Genomic DNA, 16,425 nt, shown 5'->3' with positions numbered 1-16,425 from the left:
TTGGTGAGGACGACTAGGTGGGTTAGGAACAAATCCACTCAGCCTGCAGGTCCTGGGGTGGCTGTGCACCCTGTCTCTTACTGCCACCACCTGAGGTTGGCGGCCAGAGTTTTAGAAACTGGGGCCAAAACTTGCTGGGATCCAGCAGCCAGGATGAAGTTCTGTTTCTAGTTTTGGTTTTGGTTTGGGGGTGTGTGTGTGTGTGTATCTTTCCCCCCCCCCCCTTTTTTTTTTTTCCTTTTTTTAACCACTGCAGTGGGGGGCTGCATGTCACCAACACTGGTGACATCAGTGTCATAGGTCATGAGGGGGACACCCCACTGTGGTACCCAGCCCCGCTGGGGAGGCACAGGCTGATTTAACCCCCTGAGCGCCGGGTCTATTAGCGGCCAGATTTTCCCGAAGAAGGGGGCATTCCCCACAACACTCTTTCCTTTCTGCTCCCCGCGCAAGCCCTAAAGCCATCAGTAGGGGCAGCTCGGGCAGCGGGAGAGGCAGCAGCTGTATTCGGAGGAGGCAGTGCATTGCACTGCGCATCCTCCCTCCCCACCCCCTACTGCTTCAGGCTTCCTCCCTTCATCCCACTATCCGCCCCCTCCCCCGCATCCCTTCCTCCTGCATCCTTCCCTCCTGCATCCTTCCCTCCTGCATCCTTCCCTTCTGCATCCCTCCTTCCTTCCTTCCTTTCCTCCCTCCGTCTGCCTGCGTAGAGCCGCGGACATGGCGCTCAGCAATTTCCTCTTCGCTCAGTGCATCTGCTACTTCCTCGCCTTCCTCTTCAGCTTCATCGTGGTGGTGCCCCTCTCCGAGAATGGCAACGACTTCCACGGCCGGTGCCTGCTCTTCACCGAGGGCATGTGGCTCAACGCTAACCTGACGGTGGAGAGGCAGCGTTTCACTGTACAAGAGTGGGGGCCCGAGGCTGCCTGCCGCTTCAGCATCTTCACCGGGCTCCTCTCCCTCCTGCTGGCCACAGTGCAGGCCTGGAGGACCCTCTTCTTCCTCTGCAAAGGGCATGAGGAGTAAGTATCCCTGGGGAAGGCAGGGTGTGCCCATCCCTCCTGCAGGCTGGGGCAAGTGGGAGCATCCTGGGTGTGAAGCACTGGGCTTTGCACCATCCAGATCATCCTGTTCCCTAGGGGCTTGGGCTGAGGCAGTGTATTGCCTGTGTCTGTCTGCACGCACACACCATGTACACCCCCACCTGTGTCCAGGGCCCCTTTGGACGATGTTCCCCTACATGGGTTTCGGGTAGGGGGACAGATTCACCGATTTCCTCCCACTGACCTTTAGCAGTCTCTGGGGGCAGCATCTAGCCAGAAAAACTGTGATGAGCATGGAAGATGTGTGGGGTCATGGGGTGATGCTGGGGGCTGGGGCTAGCAGGTGTCTCCTGACCATGGTCCCACTACATGTCCCTGTAAAAAGGGGGGGGGGCAGAAGGGAGAAGTTGTTGGTTCCCCTCATTTTTTTCCTGCTTTTGTGGTGGACATGGCAACTATTGCAGAGAACAACCATTGCGTGGTTACGACATGAGAGCAATGTTGAGCACTGCCTGCAGCAGCCTCAGGGCTGCACTGGCAGCTGGGTACTGTGCTCAGGCAAACCAAGGGGCATCAGATCCCAGCAGGAATAGTGAGAGACTTGGTGGTCCAGGAAGCAGCTTGGGAGCTCTGTGCTTGCCTCTCTGGTGGCCTATCCTGCCACCTTAGGTAGAGCCCCTGACACAGGTAACCCAGCCTATGGGTGCTATGGGTCCAGGGCCCTTGAAGCATCCAGCTGCACAAAAACAGGAAGGCAGGAGCACACACTGATGGCTGGCTAGACTAGGAAAGTCATTTCCCCATGGTTTAAGGAAAATGACAAAGACAAATCACTTGTGTCCAGATCTAGTTGTCCTAGAGGTTTCCTGGGTCAGTGGCTCTTACATCTGGGCTTGTACAATACCCTGATGTTGGTAATATCAGGAACTGTGTAGCAGTGTTGTCTCTCTGACTCTTTGTTACGACCCTCAAGCTGCCTAATGACAAAACATGCTGTAAGTATAGACTAGAAACTTATTTCCATATTAAAAATTATCTCACAAGTTCTAAACATAACCATGTACTTCTTAACACATTGAATTCAGCTTCCTCAGGTGACCAGATATCTATACAGGATTAGTTAAATCCAGATGCCTTTTTTCAGTTTTGTAGTTCAGAACTAGTTCATTTTTGGAAGAAACCAGCAGTAAGAATCTTGTAATAGTGAAAATTGGATCAGATATTTGGCCTACTTCTAGATGTGTCTGTTTATTTCAAAACTGTTCAGAAGGCCCCTGAAAATTGTCCCAGAGACAAAGCAAGTTGGCATGAAATAACCACAGGCATCACAGAATGGTAAAACAAGATGGATGAGAGAGAAGCTGCTGGAAAACAGCATTTTCCTAGTAAGAAAGAAGGTCTGTCTTGTACCGGATCTGCTGCTGTCAAGCAGGACACACACTGTTCTGATTTTAGACAGCCATTTGTTAATGCTTCAAATGGGCACACAAACAGGTCTGTTTAAATGTAGAGATAAATGTGAGCTACTCACCACAAATGAAAATTGCCATTTCTGATTAGTTGAGGTAGTTGAGGATGAATCACAATGACATCACTGCTGATCCTATTGAGCAGGACCACTGCTGCTGGGCCCGCCCCAGGGTGAGCTGTCCAGAGGCAGAGTTGGCACCCTATGCATCCTAGCAAGGTGGCCAATCTTCATGTGAATGATTGCTGCTAAAAATCCTTCTTGAAAAGGTCTCAGCACCCCTTGCCTCCAGGACAGACAGAGCTGAATTTCCTTGCAGGAATAGAAAAAGCAAGCGCTAGCTGCCAGTCATGCTCTGGGCCTGGGACTATTTAGCTCAGCTGAAAGGTAGAAGTACAACTCAGATACTTCATTACCAGGAATTCAAAGCAACTTCTACTTTGACTCTAAGCATGTATTACTATATGGCATTCATTCAGTCTGGAATGTGTAGCTTGAAATTCTGATCTAAGAAGAAAAATAGATGAGGAAGAGAGCCAGTTTAGCACAGTTCTCTACCAGGATACCCTGGCCTTATGAATCTCTAGCACACAGTGATGTTTACTGATTGCCAAGTACAAATCAAGCCCTGCTTTGGCAGTGGAAGGTCAGATTCTGGACCCTGGCATCTTTTCTGCTGCAGAGTAGGAAGCAGAGGGAGGACTAGGGGTCCTGGGCTTGTGGTGATCCACTGAATAATCCTAGTAACTGTTTTTTTTTCCAGAGCTCTTACTAATTCTGATGTCAGCTCTGTTTTTATTCAGTGGTCAGCTCAAGTCTTTTCTGACTCTCAGGCCAGAATACCATGCTGAGGTGCACACAGTGGATACAGTCTTAGCAACACTCGGGATGAAACCCAGGCTAGGCTACCCCTCTGAATCCATGTCAAACCAGGAGCATTACCCCACTGGTAACTGTTTCATTTTAAAGAAATTCTCCTTATATGCCTCACCATGTACAACCTATAGAAATTAGGATTGTCTAGCCCAGAACATTCCTAGGATTCAAACGCTGACTCAAAAAGTCTCTCAGCTTTTCGTTTAATGAGCCACCATGGAAATTGCTGTTTGTTTTGTTTCATTTTGTTTTGTTTTTCTCTGTAATGAGCAGACTCCTTCTATCCCCAGCATAATGAAAGTGGCACTGGTGGGAAATTCCTCATGTTCATCCTTACCACCTAACCTGGATAGGATGACCTGCCTCTTGCAGACGCCAGTCTTTCTCCAACCTAGAGTAGATGTCCAGTTTTTAGGTAATGGGACTTTCCAAGTGCCACGTAGGGCAGTTGCGAGTAGAGAAGGCTTGGTCAGATGAATGAAAAAAAGGATTAGAAAGTTTTCACTAGCTAGAATTAAGTAGGGGGAAGTTAAACAGTGAGGTTGGAATTGCCTGGCCTTATAGGACCACTGTAAGCATCCTACCACATACCACTTCAAAAATGGCATGTACCTAGAACTAGCCCTGGTTGGGCAGACTTAACAAGGCTGAGGTAAACTGATATTCAGCTGTCAGAAATAACACCAAAGCCAGAGAAGTTCCAGGAGAAGCTGGCTTGCTCTGCAAATTGCCCACAAAACTGAGACTGCTCTCCTATGATGACAGTACCTTGTGTTACGTTGCTTAAAATGATTATAGCTATCAGTAGTGTTTTTTTTTACTTTTAATTTCCTTCTCCTAGGCAATTTTTGTCCCAGTTATCATGGGGACATAATTAGTCATGAAATAATTTTAGCTCCACTTACTGTATAATTTAAGTTAATGACATTTATTTTAAAAATGGTGATTTTCATCATTACAGCTAACAAAAGCCATGCTGTGTATGAACAATTACCACTTACTTTATATATTTAAAGCACCATCCTCTTAAGATGAAAAAAATTATCAAAATCAAAAGCACTTACGTATAAACATAATGTGACTCAAAATAATAATCTGTAGTTTTTCAATGTATTAGGTGTTCTTAATTAAACCAGATGTGTTTCAAATGGAAACTGATATCTTTGTGCTCAGGGTAGGCTGCTTAGAGAGACTGCTGATGTTTTGTTTCAGCTGTTTATGAGTTACATTTTTCTTCCTTTTTATTGCAGCTCTTTCTTTTATGCCTTCCTGAATCTGCTGATCAGCGCCTTTGTGGTGTTTATCACATTTATTGCTAGCACTATAGTGAGTGTAGGATTTAACATGTGGTGTGATGCAATTACCGAAAAAGGAAGCATGCCAAATAGGTTAGTATTGAAGAATACATTTTCTCTTTTTTTTTTTTTCATATATGCACAAATGAACAGTGCTGTTACAAACTGTACTTATTGCATGCAAGGTGAGCAAGGGTGAGAAGACATGTGTAATATGCAAATCCAAATTTCTTTCATCTGGAACACCCCCCCCCCCCCCCCGAATATATTTATTTATATATTGCTTTTAGTACCCCACAAAGAAAAGTATGTTTCCATGGAGTTTCATGGTCTCTTTTAGATTCATTATTTTATACAAAAGAAATCCATTAGCTCAAAATGTTTTGTTTCCAAAGGAGAGCTAGATTTGGAAATGCTCTAAGAGTAGGTGGAGTGTGGTCTTGTAAGCAGGGGAGGGGACTTGGAGTCAGGGCTCCTGGGTTGCTGTCCTGGCTCTACCACCGACACACTGTGTGACAGCAGTCAAGTCACTCATCCTGCTTGTGCCCCAGTGCACTGTCATCCAAAATTTGATGTGAAGATGCTGGCCTCATAAAGGTGCTGTGAATGCCCTGAGAGCCCCAGAACTGAAAGTGCTTGTAAGTGTCAACAGATTGTTGATACTTCCTTACAGTGCACAAAATGTGCAGCTCCTAAAATGGTCTGCTGTATCCAATGGTGCTTATGCTCCTTATAGGAAACAAGATAAGTTGAGGTAGGCTTTTTCTATCAAACAAATAACAATAAGAGTGAGGAAAAAGTGACATTTTATGTCATATGATATTAAATAAACATATTACTTAAAGCATACATTTATGTTGCGCATTGCCATATGTTGTAAAATGCCATAGTAAATATTCTGTTTAGGGCTGCAACGATTAATCGAATTATTCGAATATTTGGTTAAAAATTCAATTACAAAAATGTCTAATCAAATATTCGAATAAGAACCCAAGATGACCGACAGCACTGAAAAGGAGAGAGAAGAGGCTGCAGAAATCAACCAAGAGCTAGAAAGACAACCTCAAAGTCCTGGGAAAGTTTTCACACCAGTAAAAGTCCAAGTTATTTGTAAAATCTGTAGGCAGCCTCTATCTTACCATCAGAGTATCGTCTCCTTGCCGGAGCATCCGAAACAAAAACACCCACACAATCCCTTCTTCTGAGTCTTTTCCTGATGAAGTCAAAAGGTAATGGAGGCTCATACGCTTTGTTTCATTGAGGGGTGAAGCAACCAACATGGGGCTATGCCAGATGTGTATATGTGGGAGGCTTGGGCATAGTGGGCGAAGAGGGTTTTAAGAGTACTGTTTTCATAATAATTATTACAATTTCACTTATGGAAAATTGATGTTATAGCTTACATAATTATACATTATTTTTTCATAAAGGAAGTAATTACATGCCTCTTTTAGCCTAGTTTTAGAGAAGACTGGCAAGCAAACTGGTTACTGTTATAACTTAAATATCTTTTGATGGAATATTGCTGTTGTGACAGAAACAGATTTAAGATGTTGTTTTCTTTTGCATTTGGTTTGTCTGTTTGGAATCTCTGAAATAATTTTCTTTTTTTTCCCCTCCAAATGCCTTCCTTGGGTAGCTGTGAAGAATTACAGGATATAGATCTTGAACTGAACTTAGAAAACTCTGCTTTCTATGACCAGTTTGCTATTGCGCAGGTAGGTCAGACTGGGTCATAGTTCTTTTCCAGTTCATTTGCCACTTTCTCATTGATCTGGGATTACTGGAGCTGACTTACCATTCCTCTGAAATCAATGAGAATGTTTCCACTGAGTTCAGTAAGTGCTGAATCAGGATGATAGTGATGGGCACATTTGCATTCTAAATTCAAAATAGATATTTTTGCTTGTGGATGTGTCAAAACCTGATTCTGCCACTGATCTTGCTACTCATGACAGAAAATTTATTGTTTCTCCGAAGGATGAGCTCTGCAAAACTTGCGACACTGGTGTCCTGGAGCAATTCACTGCTGTTCAGAATAATGTCTGAGGCTATTAGCTTTGCCTTCCATGAGTTTTTCTGAGATGGTCTGAGCCATATAAATATCAGACCTTTGAAAATAAATATTACTGTCATTTAGATAGGCTGTTTTCCAATGAATCTTTGAGAATTAGATCACTAAGACCTTTCTATTGAATAGGCTAGTCCTAAGTTAACAAAGTCAGTGAATACTGGGACTTGGGCATTTGTGCATGTGAGCACACACTAGATCTGCAAGGAGGATAGCCCCATCCATGTAGGGCTGCAGCCATACACATGCTTCTTACGTTGTCCCTCATGGGAAGAAGCATTAGGTTGCGTGGGGCACTCCTCAAAGGTAACCATGCCTTTTGGACACAAGCTAGTTTTGTGTCTTCATTGTCAGCACTGGTATGTGTATACCCAGCTCAGATGTTTCTGCATGGACCGAAATATACTGTCAAAGTAACCTCTTTATATGATGCTAGCTCAAGGCCAAGCTGTATTTCGCAGCAGATTTTGCTACTAGATGCTAATCTACCAGCAAGTGGGAAGGTAGCAGAAGTCAGCCTGTTATGGGTCTATAGATTTGAGTTCATGAGAACTAAATGTCCGTGTCCACCTTATGATCTCTGGGTGGATGGTTGGTAATCTATATACAAGAAAAGTAATTTCTCTAACAAGAAGCCATGCCTAAAAATTAAAGGTCCATGCAGTTGAAGGACAGTTAGCATATCACAGTGTAGATGGATCAGCCCAAGCCACTGAATGTGACTCCCTGCATCAATCCCCATCCCTCCAAGATGATGCTGGGTAGAGCAGGCTAGCCCCACCCAGGTGCAGCCACTAAACTCCACAAACAACCAAATGTGAAGAATTTGGAAGCATAACAGCTCCAGAAAAACACCGTTTGGCTTTAAAAGCTGAACCTGGTAATATCAAAGTGAGTCTTGATTGTGACTGAAGAAAGGCCAAAGTCAAATTCTGCATCAGTTTTCTGATATCTAGGGTATGGTAATCAGAGTTGGATGAAGAGACAAGAATGGGTTTGCTTCTGTAGGGCAAATAAGATTCTTTGAAATGGTAGAAATAAAAACTCAAGAATAGACTAATGGGCTAAAGCAAACGTTTCCTTATAAGTGCAATAATTTCCTACTGCAGTCTTTATTTACTTAAAGGCAGTGTCTGTCCCTGTATCTGCCATGTTTCCTCTATTTGGATGCTTCTAGCTCATCAGGATGTCTCTGGGATTTTTACTGAATTTGGTTAAATCCAAGAAAGCTCTTTCGTATCAAAGATGCTGAGAAGACCACAGCAGTAGCAGATATCTGAATGTCTATAAGATAATATTTCATGAAGTGGTCCTTAAGATGTGAATGTAAAGCTTCCAATTCTCTCTAGCTATAGTCATATGAAGCCAACTTATTATGTTCTTATTTCCAGAGTTTGTAGAATAATTTAAAAGTATTTTTTACAGGTGAACTGAGATAATTGTAAGTATGGGCAGAAATAAGAGAATTTCCAAAGTGTGTAAGATACGTAGGAACATAAACTCCCATTAAAAAATAGTGTCCCTTGCTTATCTGAATTGACTATTGGAGTACACAGCTGTATTACTGTCTGGAAATGTTTAAATATTTGTATTCTTTTAATTAAAAAATCCGTATATCAAAACTGAAACACTGTGATTCAATTAATGCTTCTTTGCTAAAGGCATCACAGAATTAAAATGGAATTTCTACCAGAAAGCCTTACTACAGATGAGCTTCCTCTGGGTCAGGGGTGCCAACATTTATGTGCCTGAACCAATGAAACTGCAATTATCTCTATGAAGTTAAGCAAGAGAGATTAAATTAGTAGTGGGACTTATTGCAGATCTGAGACTTTAAGCCCAGGTCTGTAATGCCAGTCATAAGTGAGCCACCAGGCATTTGGATTCACTGTAGTGGGTTACTCTTGCTCTCAGAGTTCATACTGAACCAATTACCTCAGAATGCGAAGGTTTTATTTGTAAAATTTTCTCAACGATATTTTGACTATAAATACCTTAACATTAACACTTCTGCAGGGGTAGTGGAAGGCCTGAGGGACTTGGGAAGACAGTTTTGGAAAACACACCTCAAATCATATTGCAATTCTAAAGTAATAAAAGTGAAATAATCCCAAGAATTTTGGGCTGGCCAGAATGCTGGATATGGGAAGTTCAGAGGATGCACCTCATTTATACATATTTCTTTTTTTCATTATTGTACTTAGCACTGTTTTGTTTCAGTTTTTCTAGTATGTAAGTTTTTTTTTCTTTTAAGCTAGGAATAATTTGTGTGGAGGAACAGTAGGGTCAGGACCTCACTGTGTGTGACTTGGTGTGACTCTATGGAGCTTGGTCCAGCTGAGATTTTGATATTCACCTGTACATTTGACTTTGTTTTTACAATACAGTACTGAACTCTTTATAATTTCTTTTTTATTCTAGTTTGGTCTCTGGGCTGCCTGGCTGACTTGGCTGGGAATTACCATTCTGGCTTTCCTGAAGGTTTATCACAACTACAGACAGGAGGACCTGCTAGATAGCCTGATTCATGAGAAGGAGCTGTTGCTAGGAAGATCCTCTTCACGATCCTCTTTGCAAGATGAGAAAAGTGGCATGATCTAAAGTGTAAGCAAATTTCCAGGGCAGGATGTAGATTTTAATATTCAGTAGTGTGAGCTGAAGTTGAATCAGGGTATTAAGTGTTGGAGAACTTTTCTTTCCTGAAAAGAGATGTACTTGAGAATCACCCACTTCCTCTATGAGAAACTGTTGGCAGAAATGTTCATATTGTAGTACAGATACTGTAACCTGCTCTTGCCAGCAGAGTTCCTACTGCCTTTTGGGGTGGGGGCCATTTTTGTGGACTGAGCTGGCAATACCAGGCTACAGAGTCCAGGATATTTCTTCAAACTATTCTGAAACAACAGTTGTCACTGTGGCTGTGTGCAGTTCCTCTTCCCTCCCTCTCCTTCCTTTTGCCAGTAAAGCCACCCCTATTCTCACCTTATTTTGCATAATTGCAGCTCTGGTCCAGGTACAGACTCTCACTGTCTCTGCTTTTGCTATATGTATGGATGCAGTGCTGACAAACCTATTGCTCCTGCTCTGATTTTGAGTTCATTTAGAACATAGAGACCTGTATCCAGACTTGATATTTAATACGGGACAATGTTAATGAATTTCATGAAACCACTATCTTCTTACAGTATCTGTCAAAAACTTTATTAGTAGGATGGATGGTGGAGAATTTTTGTGGTTTTTTTTTCTTAGATTTTGGCATGACCAACATTTATTATGACTCCTGAAGTATAGTGTAGCTAGCAATTGCTGAAGCTTGCATACTAAGAAATTAGACTGAACAGGTAGCATTAATGCTTGTGCATTTATAAATGTAACTTGGTCCCTAACATTGTATACTATTCAGTTTTGAATATTAGAATTTGCTTGTGATATTTATTTCATATGGGGTATGCAAAATCACTATAAACATTTGCATTGTGGGTATCTCTATATATCTATAAATACAGCAAGGAGCTTGAACAGCTGAGTTATTTTATACATAGTGCAGTGTTGAATGGTTCCATTTTCCCAACTCATGGGCAGGAGTTCCAAAGCTGACAAATTTTGTTGTGGAAAAGAGCCATTACTTATACAAAGCTCACTAATGGCTTTGTTGTTGCTTTCAGTTTTGCTTGGCTAGTCCTTCATCAAATAAGGTGGATGGTTGAGATGAGAAGTCGATATGAATTAAAAGTGACTCAGATGAGTGTGGGATTTGCACAGCAGGGAAGTAAAGTTGCACTTGAGCTAGGCAGTTATCCTCTGGTTATACATCTCACTGAAGACCCCGATTCAGCAGTTAAGTTAAGCTGAAGAAGATTTTTTGGGAGTACACTGATACTGCCTGTGGAAACTGTGTTTGAGTTGAAACTGAATTTATTGCAACACAGGTACAAACCATGCACAACTATATTACCACTTAAGTAAGAAGGAATTAAGTACTGGCTTAAACTTTTGGTTGAAATGGAATTTGAAGTCATAGCAAATCCCTGAATTAGTAAGCATTTTAGGCCATAAAATCTAACATTATATTTCACAGCCAAATTTTTCTTATAGATTTAGGGAAAAAAAAATCTCCATAGACTCTAAGCAGGAGCCAGCCCTGTAAACATCACTTAAAGCCCTAACTGGGCATACCTATCTGTAGAGAGATCTTGTTTTTCAGCGTGATTTCTGCCCACATGGGAATGAAATTAGTTTGAAAGCTTTACAGCAGTGGCTTTTGTGTAGCTGTGAATTGTCATCAGAGGAGGAGTTCCTGAAGAGGGAGTCAGAGATCAAGTTAGTTAACACCAATTTAAAATTCAGAGATCAGGACTGCTGTAGTGCCTTTATTTATTCATTTGGTCAAATAAGTGGTAGATTGCTGCAGGTACCTAAGCCCTTTGATAAGGCATGACCTTCCCCTTCATACCCTGCAGAAGAGCTTGGGTCCTGAAAGTCAGCCTGTTTTCTGTGTTTCATCAAACATAACTCAAAACATTTGCATAGCTCGAAAGTTGTTTCTCCAACTGTAAAAAACACTACTCTTTCCAGTCTCACTTTGAATTTAAGATTAACCAGTGATGTTTCTTCCCACAAATTACTTCAGCACATACCTTGCTCTTCACATGGAACCATGCTGCTTCTTTGTGTAATATATTTTATGGATGTGTCAAGTCAGGCTTAGGCTGAAGTAACATGTGGGTTGTGACCACCATTCCTGGTCTTGCCTGGAGGTTTGAAGAACCAAGAGGCAGAAGATAGCAAATGTCTCTTCCTCATCCTTGCTCTGAGATACCAGGGCTCAAGCCTTGTCTCTGGTTCTGAGGAGGAAGAAGATGCTACTCCTTAATGAGGTTGTCTGGAGCTCATGGTTTCTTCTACCTCTCTTTTCTCCTGTCTCAGGTTCTTTTCCTCTTTCCCACTTCCATGAGAAGCAGCAAACACTGATTTGGGGGTTTCTATCTTGCTGACTTTTGTGGTTATCATTTTCACTAATGTTTGTTACCATGACTCTATCTCACTGACACTATCATCATTGTTATGCAGCTCAAAAGACAAAAGTGGGATCTTCAAAGCACCTGGGGCAGCCAGAATCCCACCTTGAAGTAAAGGTCAATAGGAATTAAATACTTCAGCCTTTGTAAAATCCAGTCAAACACAAGCATGTGTACAGACTCACCTGTTAACTTTGGCATCAAAGCTTACCCTAATTCATTTACGTGGGTGAATTCTTCTAACCCCAGTTCCATTACAGTGCCCATGAATGAAATAATCCTGGCAGTTGAAGTTGGCATGTAAACTGAAAAGAGGCTGAAGATCTTCTTTGAATTCCACATGCAGTTTGATTTATTTTTCACAGCTTCCCTCACTTGACAAGGTAGGGTGAGGCTAGCACCCAGCTTGCAAGGATGAGTGATGCTTAAAAGTAAGGCTGTTTTGGAGGGAAGACCCTGTGCAGGTGAGAAGGCAAAGGGTGTATTGAGAAGCTCTCTGGCTAACTCAAAGGGAGAAAGGGTATTGTGCAGTCTCCAGTTATTGGATCCACTTGGGCTTTTTCATTTGTGTTTTGTTCGCTTTCTGCAACCTCTTCTCCTAAAGCTTGAACACTTTGACCAACATGGTGATACCAGGCTGAAAATGTGTTACAATAGCAATATTATTTATAAACACGTGCATAGATACCTGTGATCATTGCTGTTAGTCATCCATTGCCAACCAGCACAGTGTGTGTCTGCAGTAGGAGTTTCTCATGAGTCAAATGTTGCATTTCTATGATATTTCAGGGTCGTTTTTAATTTTCCATCTCCCAAAGCAGACCTCTGCGAACACTCTAGCAAGAGTGTTTAAAGAACTAGAACCCTGTGTAGTATTTATGCTTGTGTTTGTTTACTGTTACATGATAGAAGGGGAAAAAACATTGGGTTTGAACATCTTTGAGCTAACAGGAATTCTGTCTGTATCCAGATCCTAAATTTGTGCCTCAGACAACATCCTTTGCTGATGGAAATAGCCCATTTTTATCTCATTGGAATGTTTGCTTTGGAGACTACAAATGTCCTTTTTATTTATGCTTAAGCAATCTGAGAAGAGAGGCAGGTTTTGCCTGGCTGGTTTCCACACCTGACATGGTGAGAAAATGCTAATATAGCTTCATGAGCACTGAAATGGCTTTAGAAATATTTCTGTTTATGGTCCTAATGCCTTAAATTGCATGTTTCTATTTTTGTCCTCTATGAGAATGAGGAAAACGAACCTGAGCTGTACTTTCGTATACATAGACATGTATCTAAAAGTTTTTATTTTTTTTTTGAAATGACAAAATGACAATAATTTATGAAACTAGCAACTACATAGAAAACAGCACTTTGATGTATTCCTGACACAGAAGGGAAAAACACAACTGCACTCTCTCAGAAAACATTTGTTTCTAGAAGTTAGACAGCAATTTACTTCATATATAGCAAGTGTTGCTTATTTCAGTGCAGGCATGTTATTGATAGTCTCTTTCCATTCTGTTGTTGGGAAGTGTATTTACATAGCAATGCTTTCTCTTCAGTTTCTTTTTTCCATGCCAAAGAGTACAATTTAACTGCTATTGCAAACACAGATTAACATGAATGTATTCACCTGAGTGCTTCAACTTTTCTACCTCTTGTAGTTACTCTAACTTCTTGAACTGCCAATACTGTCAAAACTGACCACAGTCAAAAGAACTGAATCCCTGTGAGAGTTTAAATCCTATTTTCTTAGATAGGTAAAGGAATTAGGATTGAACACTTATTAGTTTCCTGTCAGATCCTTGTTCCTAAAAAATGGGCATATGCACCCAAGAAGGGTGAATAGCACTTTGATGTGTCATAGAATGCTTCTTTTAAAATTCTTTTTTCTCACCAAAACAAAAAGCCAGCAGCTGTGATTTGTTAGATGTGGAAGGTTGTATGTTACCTGGAATGTTGCATTTCACAGGGGTGACAGAAAGTGATGAGCTACTTGTTAAAATGCCTGTAACTGTCCATCCCCACCTCCTGCCACTGCAATAACTGTGAGGCACAGATTTAATCTCCCCCTCTGCCTTGGGAGACCCAAGCCTCTGTCCACACGGCATATGCTGCTACCATGTTGTTATCCTGGATCCCCCTCAAATCCTCATATTAAAGCTATTCTATTTGGCTTGAAATTCCTGAATAGCAGTGTTTTACCCTGGTGTTTATCAAGGAGATAAAGTACTTGGCAGTAAGAGCTGCACGCTGAAATAATTTGAATTATTTGTATACGGTGAAAACCCAATTTGAGAAGTTTTATTCCCCCTTTCCATTTGACGGTGTTGTAAAGTGAGGGTTGAGAGAATCTATCAGAAGGTGGGACTGAAGATTTTTTGTTACTGAAGATTCATTGTTACTGTCTCAGGTGATTTGTCACACAGGTGGGTGAGCAGTCCTGTGACAAAATTATTCTCTATTTACTTTTTGTTTTCCCCTTGTTTCCACCAAGATTTGGACAATATGACCCAGTTTGTATGCAGGTTCTGAAGAGTATTTATGAATGTAAGAAAAATTGCAGCTCCTATGTAAAAAAAATAAGAACAAGTGTTGCAGTTTTTCCCTGTTCTCAGTTGGACTCTCTGGAGTATGATGTTAAGCCCTTCCCTTTACATAAGCCAGGCCTGATTCAGATGACATGTTGCTCTAGGAGGCTCCCAAGGCTGGTGCCAGCAGACCCTCAAGGAACATGGTAAAGTTAGATGAGTGCTATGTTAAGGCACGGAAACATTTGATAATCATCTCTGATGATATCCCACATAATACATTCCAGAGTTCTTCACCCTCTCACTCCTGCAGCAGAGGGAATTATTATTTTCCCTGTTAACACTGTGAAGTCCAATAGTTTGTCTCTGAGGTACAGCATATCTTACTGTAAGACAGAGAGTCTTGATTGCACCAGTTAACCCGTTCCACTTTCTAGGCTGCTGCAACAGCTTTAACTATCATTGTTAACAGAGTGTTCTACATTTGACTTTAAAAAGTGCTAGCTATCTCCTTATTAAAACACAGTTTGCTGGATTTGAAAGCAGTCCTTTTGCTAAATGAAACCTCTGTGCTGAACAGCGTCCTTCCAGGGGAAGAACTATGACATCAGGGTCCACAGCCAGTGCAGACTGATGATATCAAAGCAATTCTGGTCAAATACCCTCTGAATAAAACTATTGCTGTCTTTCAGCCCGAGTTACACAATTGTGGTCTGAAGTACAGCCCTTGGACGTTTTTTGAAGGTTTATAGACAGAGCAAAACAACAGCAATAAATTCCAACAGTTCCACTGACACCTCCTTCCCCTGGTTCCTTCAATTGCCAAAACCATTCCTGCAGCCTTCACAGAGGGTTTTATCACCATCAAGCTGATCAAGCCTTATTTCTCCTATCTCTTTCTTCTGAGGACAAGGATTGCTGAGGGGAGTGGAGAGTGCCATAAATCAGAACAGAAACAGGTAGTGAGAAGAACTGTCAGCACATTTCCTATGAGGGATTTTGGCTTTCAGGCTGTGATATGAGGGACCCAGCATGGCACTGCCTATTGCTTACTACCTGCTCATACGGCTTCACAAACTGCAAAGCACCTCCCTGAAGCATGTGTTGGCCTAAACTCTGCTTCCGGAGAGAGCTACCTGTGTCAGCTGTGCAGATACCTATTGCAAAGGTGCTGGCATTGCCACCAGGTTTGGAGGAACTGCTTTTTAAAACTCTTTCTGTGTTGAGAGATCCATATACCCTATGCCTGGCCATTTGCCTGGTGTAGCTCGTGGCTTGTGTGGGGAAGGAAAAGCTGTTCCCAAATCTCCTAGACTTGCCTCTTTTGAAAGTAGCTATTGAAATCCATTGTTTTAAAGGTTTGGGAGTTCTGTGTGATACCACCTGCAAAGATCTGAAGCAGATCTTCTTTGCTTATGTCAGTACAGCCTCTCTGAAATGTATGTCCTGTGATTTATGTATTCATGAGGTACTGTCTCTTATATCTATGTCAGAAAAGCTTTATATAAAGAGGTCCTTGTGTAATGGATATTTGGGGACAGAACTAATGACTTTTCATGGCTTTTTTTTTTTTTAACTATTGAAAGCAGTAGAGGGGCAGATCCTCTGCTGATTTACATAGCTTAGCTTCGTGAACCGTGCTGAAGCCACACGAGTCCACACAAGCTGAGGGTATAGACTGGTCTGTTTTGAATATTATCTCTGTTGATTTGTGTGGTCTTTTGCAGTGTAATGACTGCTGATTTGGAGCTTTAATTGCATGCATTTGACAAAAACAGAACTGGAGTGAGTTTACTATTGTTTTGATATAGTCTCAAAAGGGAAGCTTTTTACTAGCATTTTAATATAGCCCTTTGTAAACGCTTGGCAAATAAAAATTCTGAGTCCAATCCTTCTGCTAATGGAGTCACTGAAAAAGTTCCCTTTGGCTTTACTAGGAGCTGGAGTGGGTTCAATATAAGTGATACACTCTTGTGTTACTGAGTCAACGTGTTTTATATATGGATGCTTTTTGCTGGGCAGTACATTGGCTTTTTATGATTTGGTGATACACAAATAAATTATTTGAAAAGTCAATATTTCTGTGCCTTTTTTTGAAGGTGAATTTAAATTATTACAATGTG

General features: G+C 41.6%; 1 protein-coding gene across 1 annotated transcript; it reads left to right on the top strand.

Annotated features, from left to right (window-relative positions):
* The first annotated feature begins 356 nt into the window (after positions 1-356).
* TMEM179 (transmembrane protein 179) lies at positions 357-16,378 on the top strand. Its single transcript, XM_062628081.1, has 4 exons — positions 357-1,022; positions 4,638-4,775; positions 6,322-6,400; positions 9,175-16,378. Exons 1-4 carry the CDS (start codon positions 721-723, stop codon positions 9,352-9,354), a joined length of 699 nt encoding a protein of 232 aa, XP_062484065.1. The 5' UTR covers positions 357-720; the 3' UTR covers positions 9,355-16,378.
* The last annotated feature ends 47 nt before the right edge of the window (positions 16,379-16,425 follow it).

Source organism: Pezoporus occidentalis, unplaced genomic scaffold (genome assembly GCF_034315485.1).
Source record: "Pezoporus occidentalis ecotype Australia unplaced genomic scaffold, CSIRO_AGI_Poc_V1 ctg31, whole genome shotgun sequence".
NCBI lineage: Eukaryota > Metazoa > Chordata > Aves > Psittaciformes > Psittacidae > Pezoporus > Pezoporus occidentalis.
This window is presented reverse-complemented; position numbering and strand designations above follow the sequence as displayed.

Coding starts and splice junctions, on each gene's coding strand:
- TMEM179 (XM_062628081.1), top strand. CDS start 721: ATGGCGCTCAGCAATTTCCTCTTCGCTCAGTGCATCTGCTACTTCCTC. Junction 1,023..4,637: donor CTCTGCAAAGGGCATGAGGA/GTAAGTATCCCT, acceptor TTTTTATTGCAG/CTCTTTCTTTTATGCCTTCC. Junction 6,401..9,174: donor ACCAGTTTGCTATTGCGCAG/GTAGGTCAGACT, acceptor TTTTTATTCTAG/TTTGGTCTCTGGGCTGCCTG.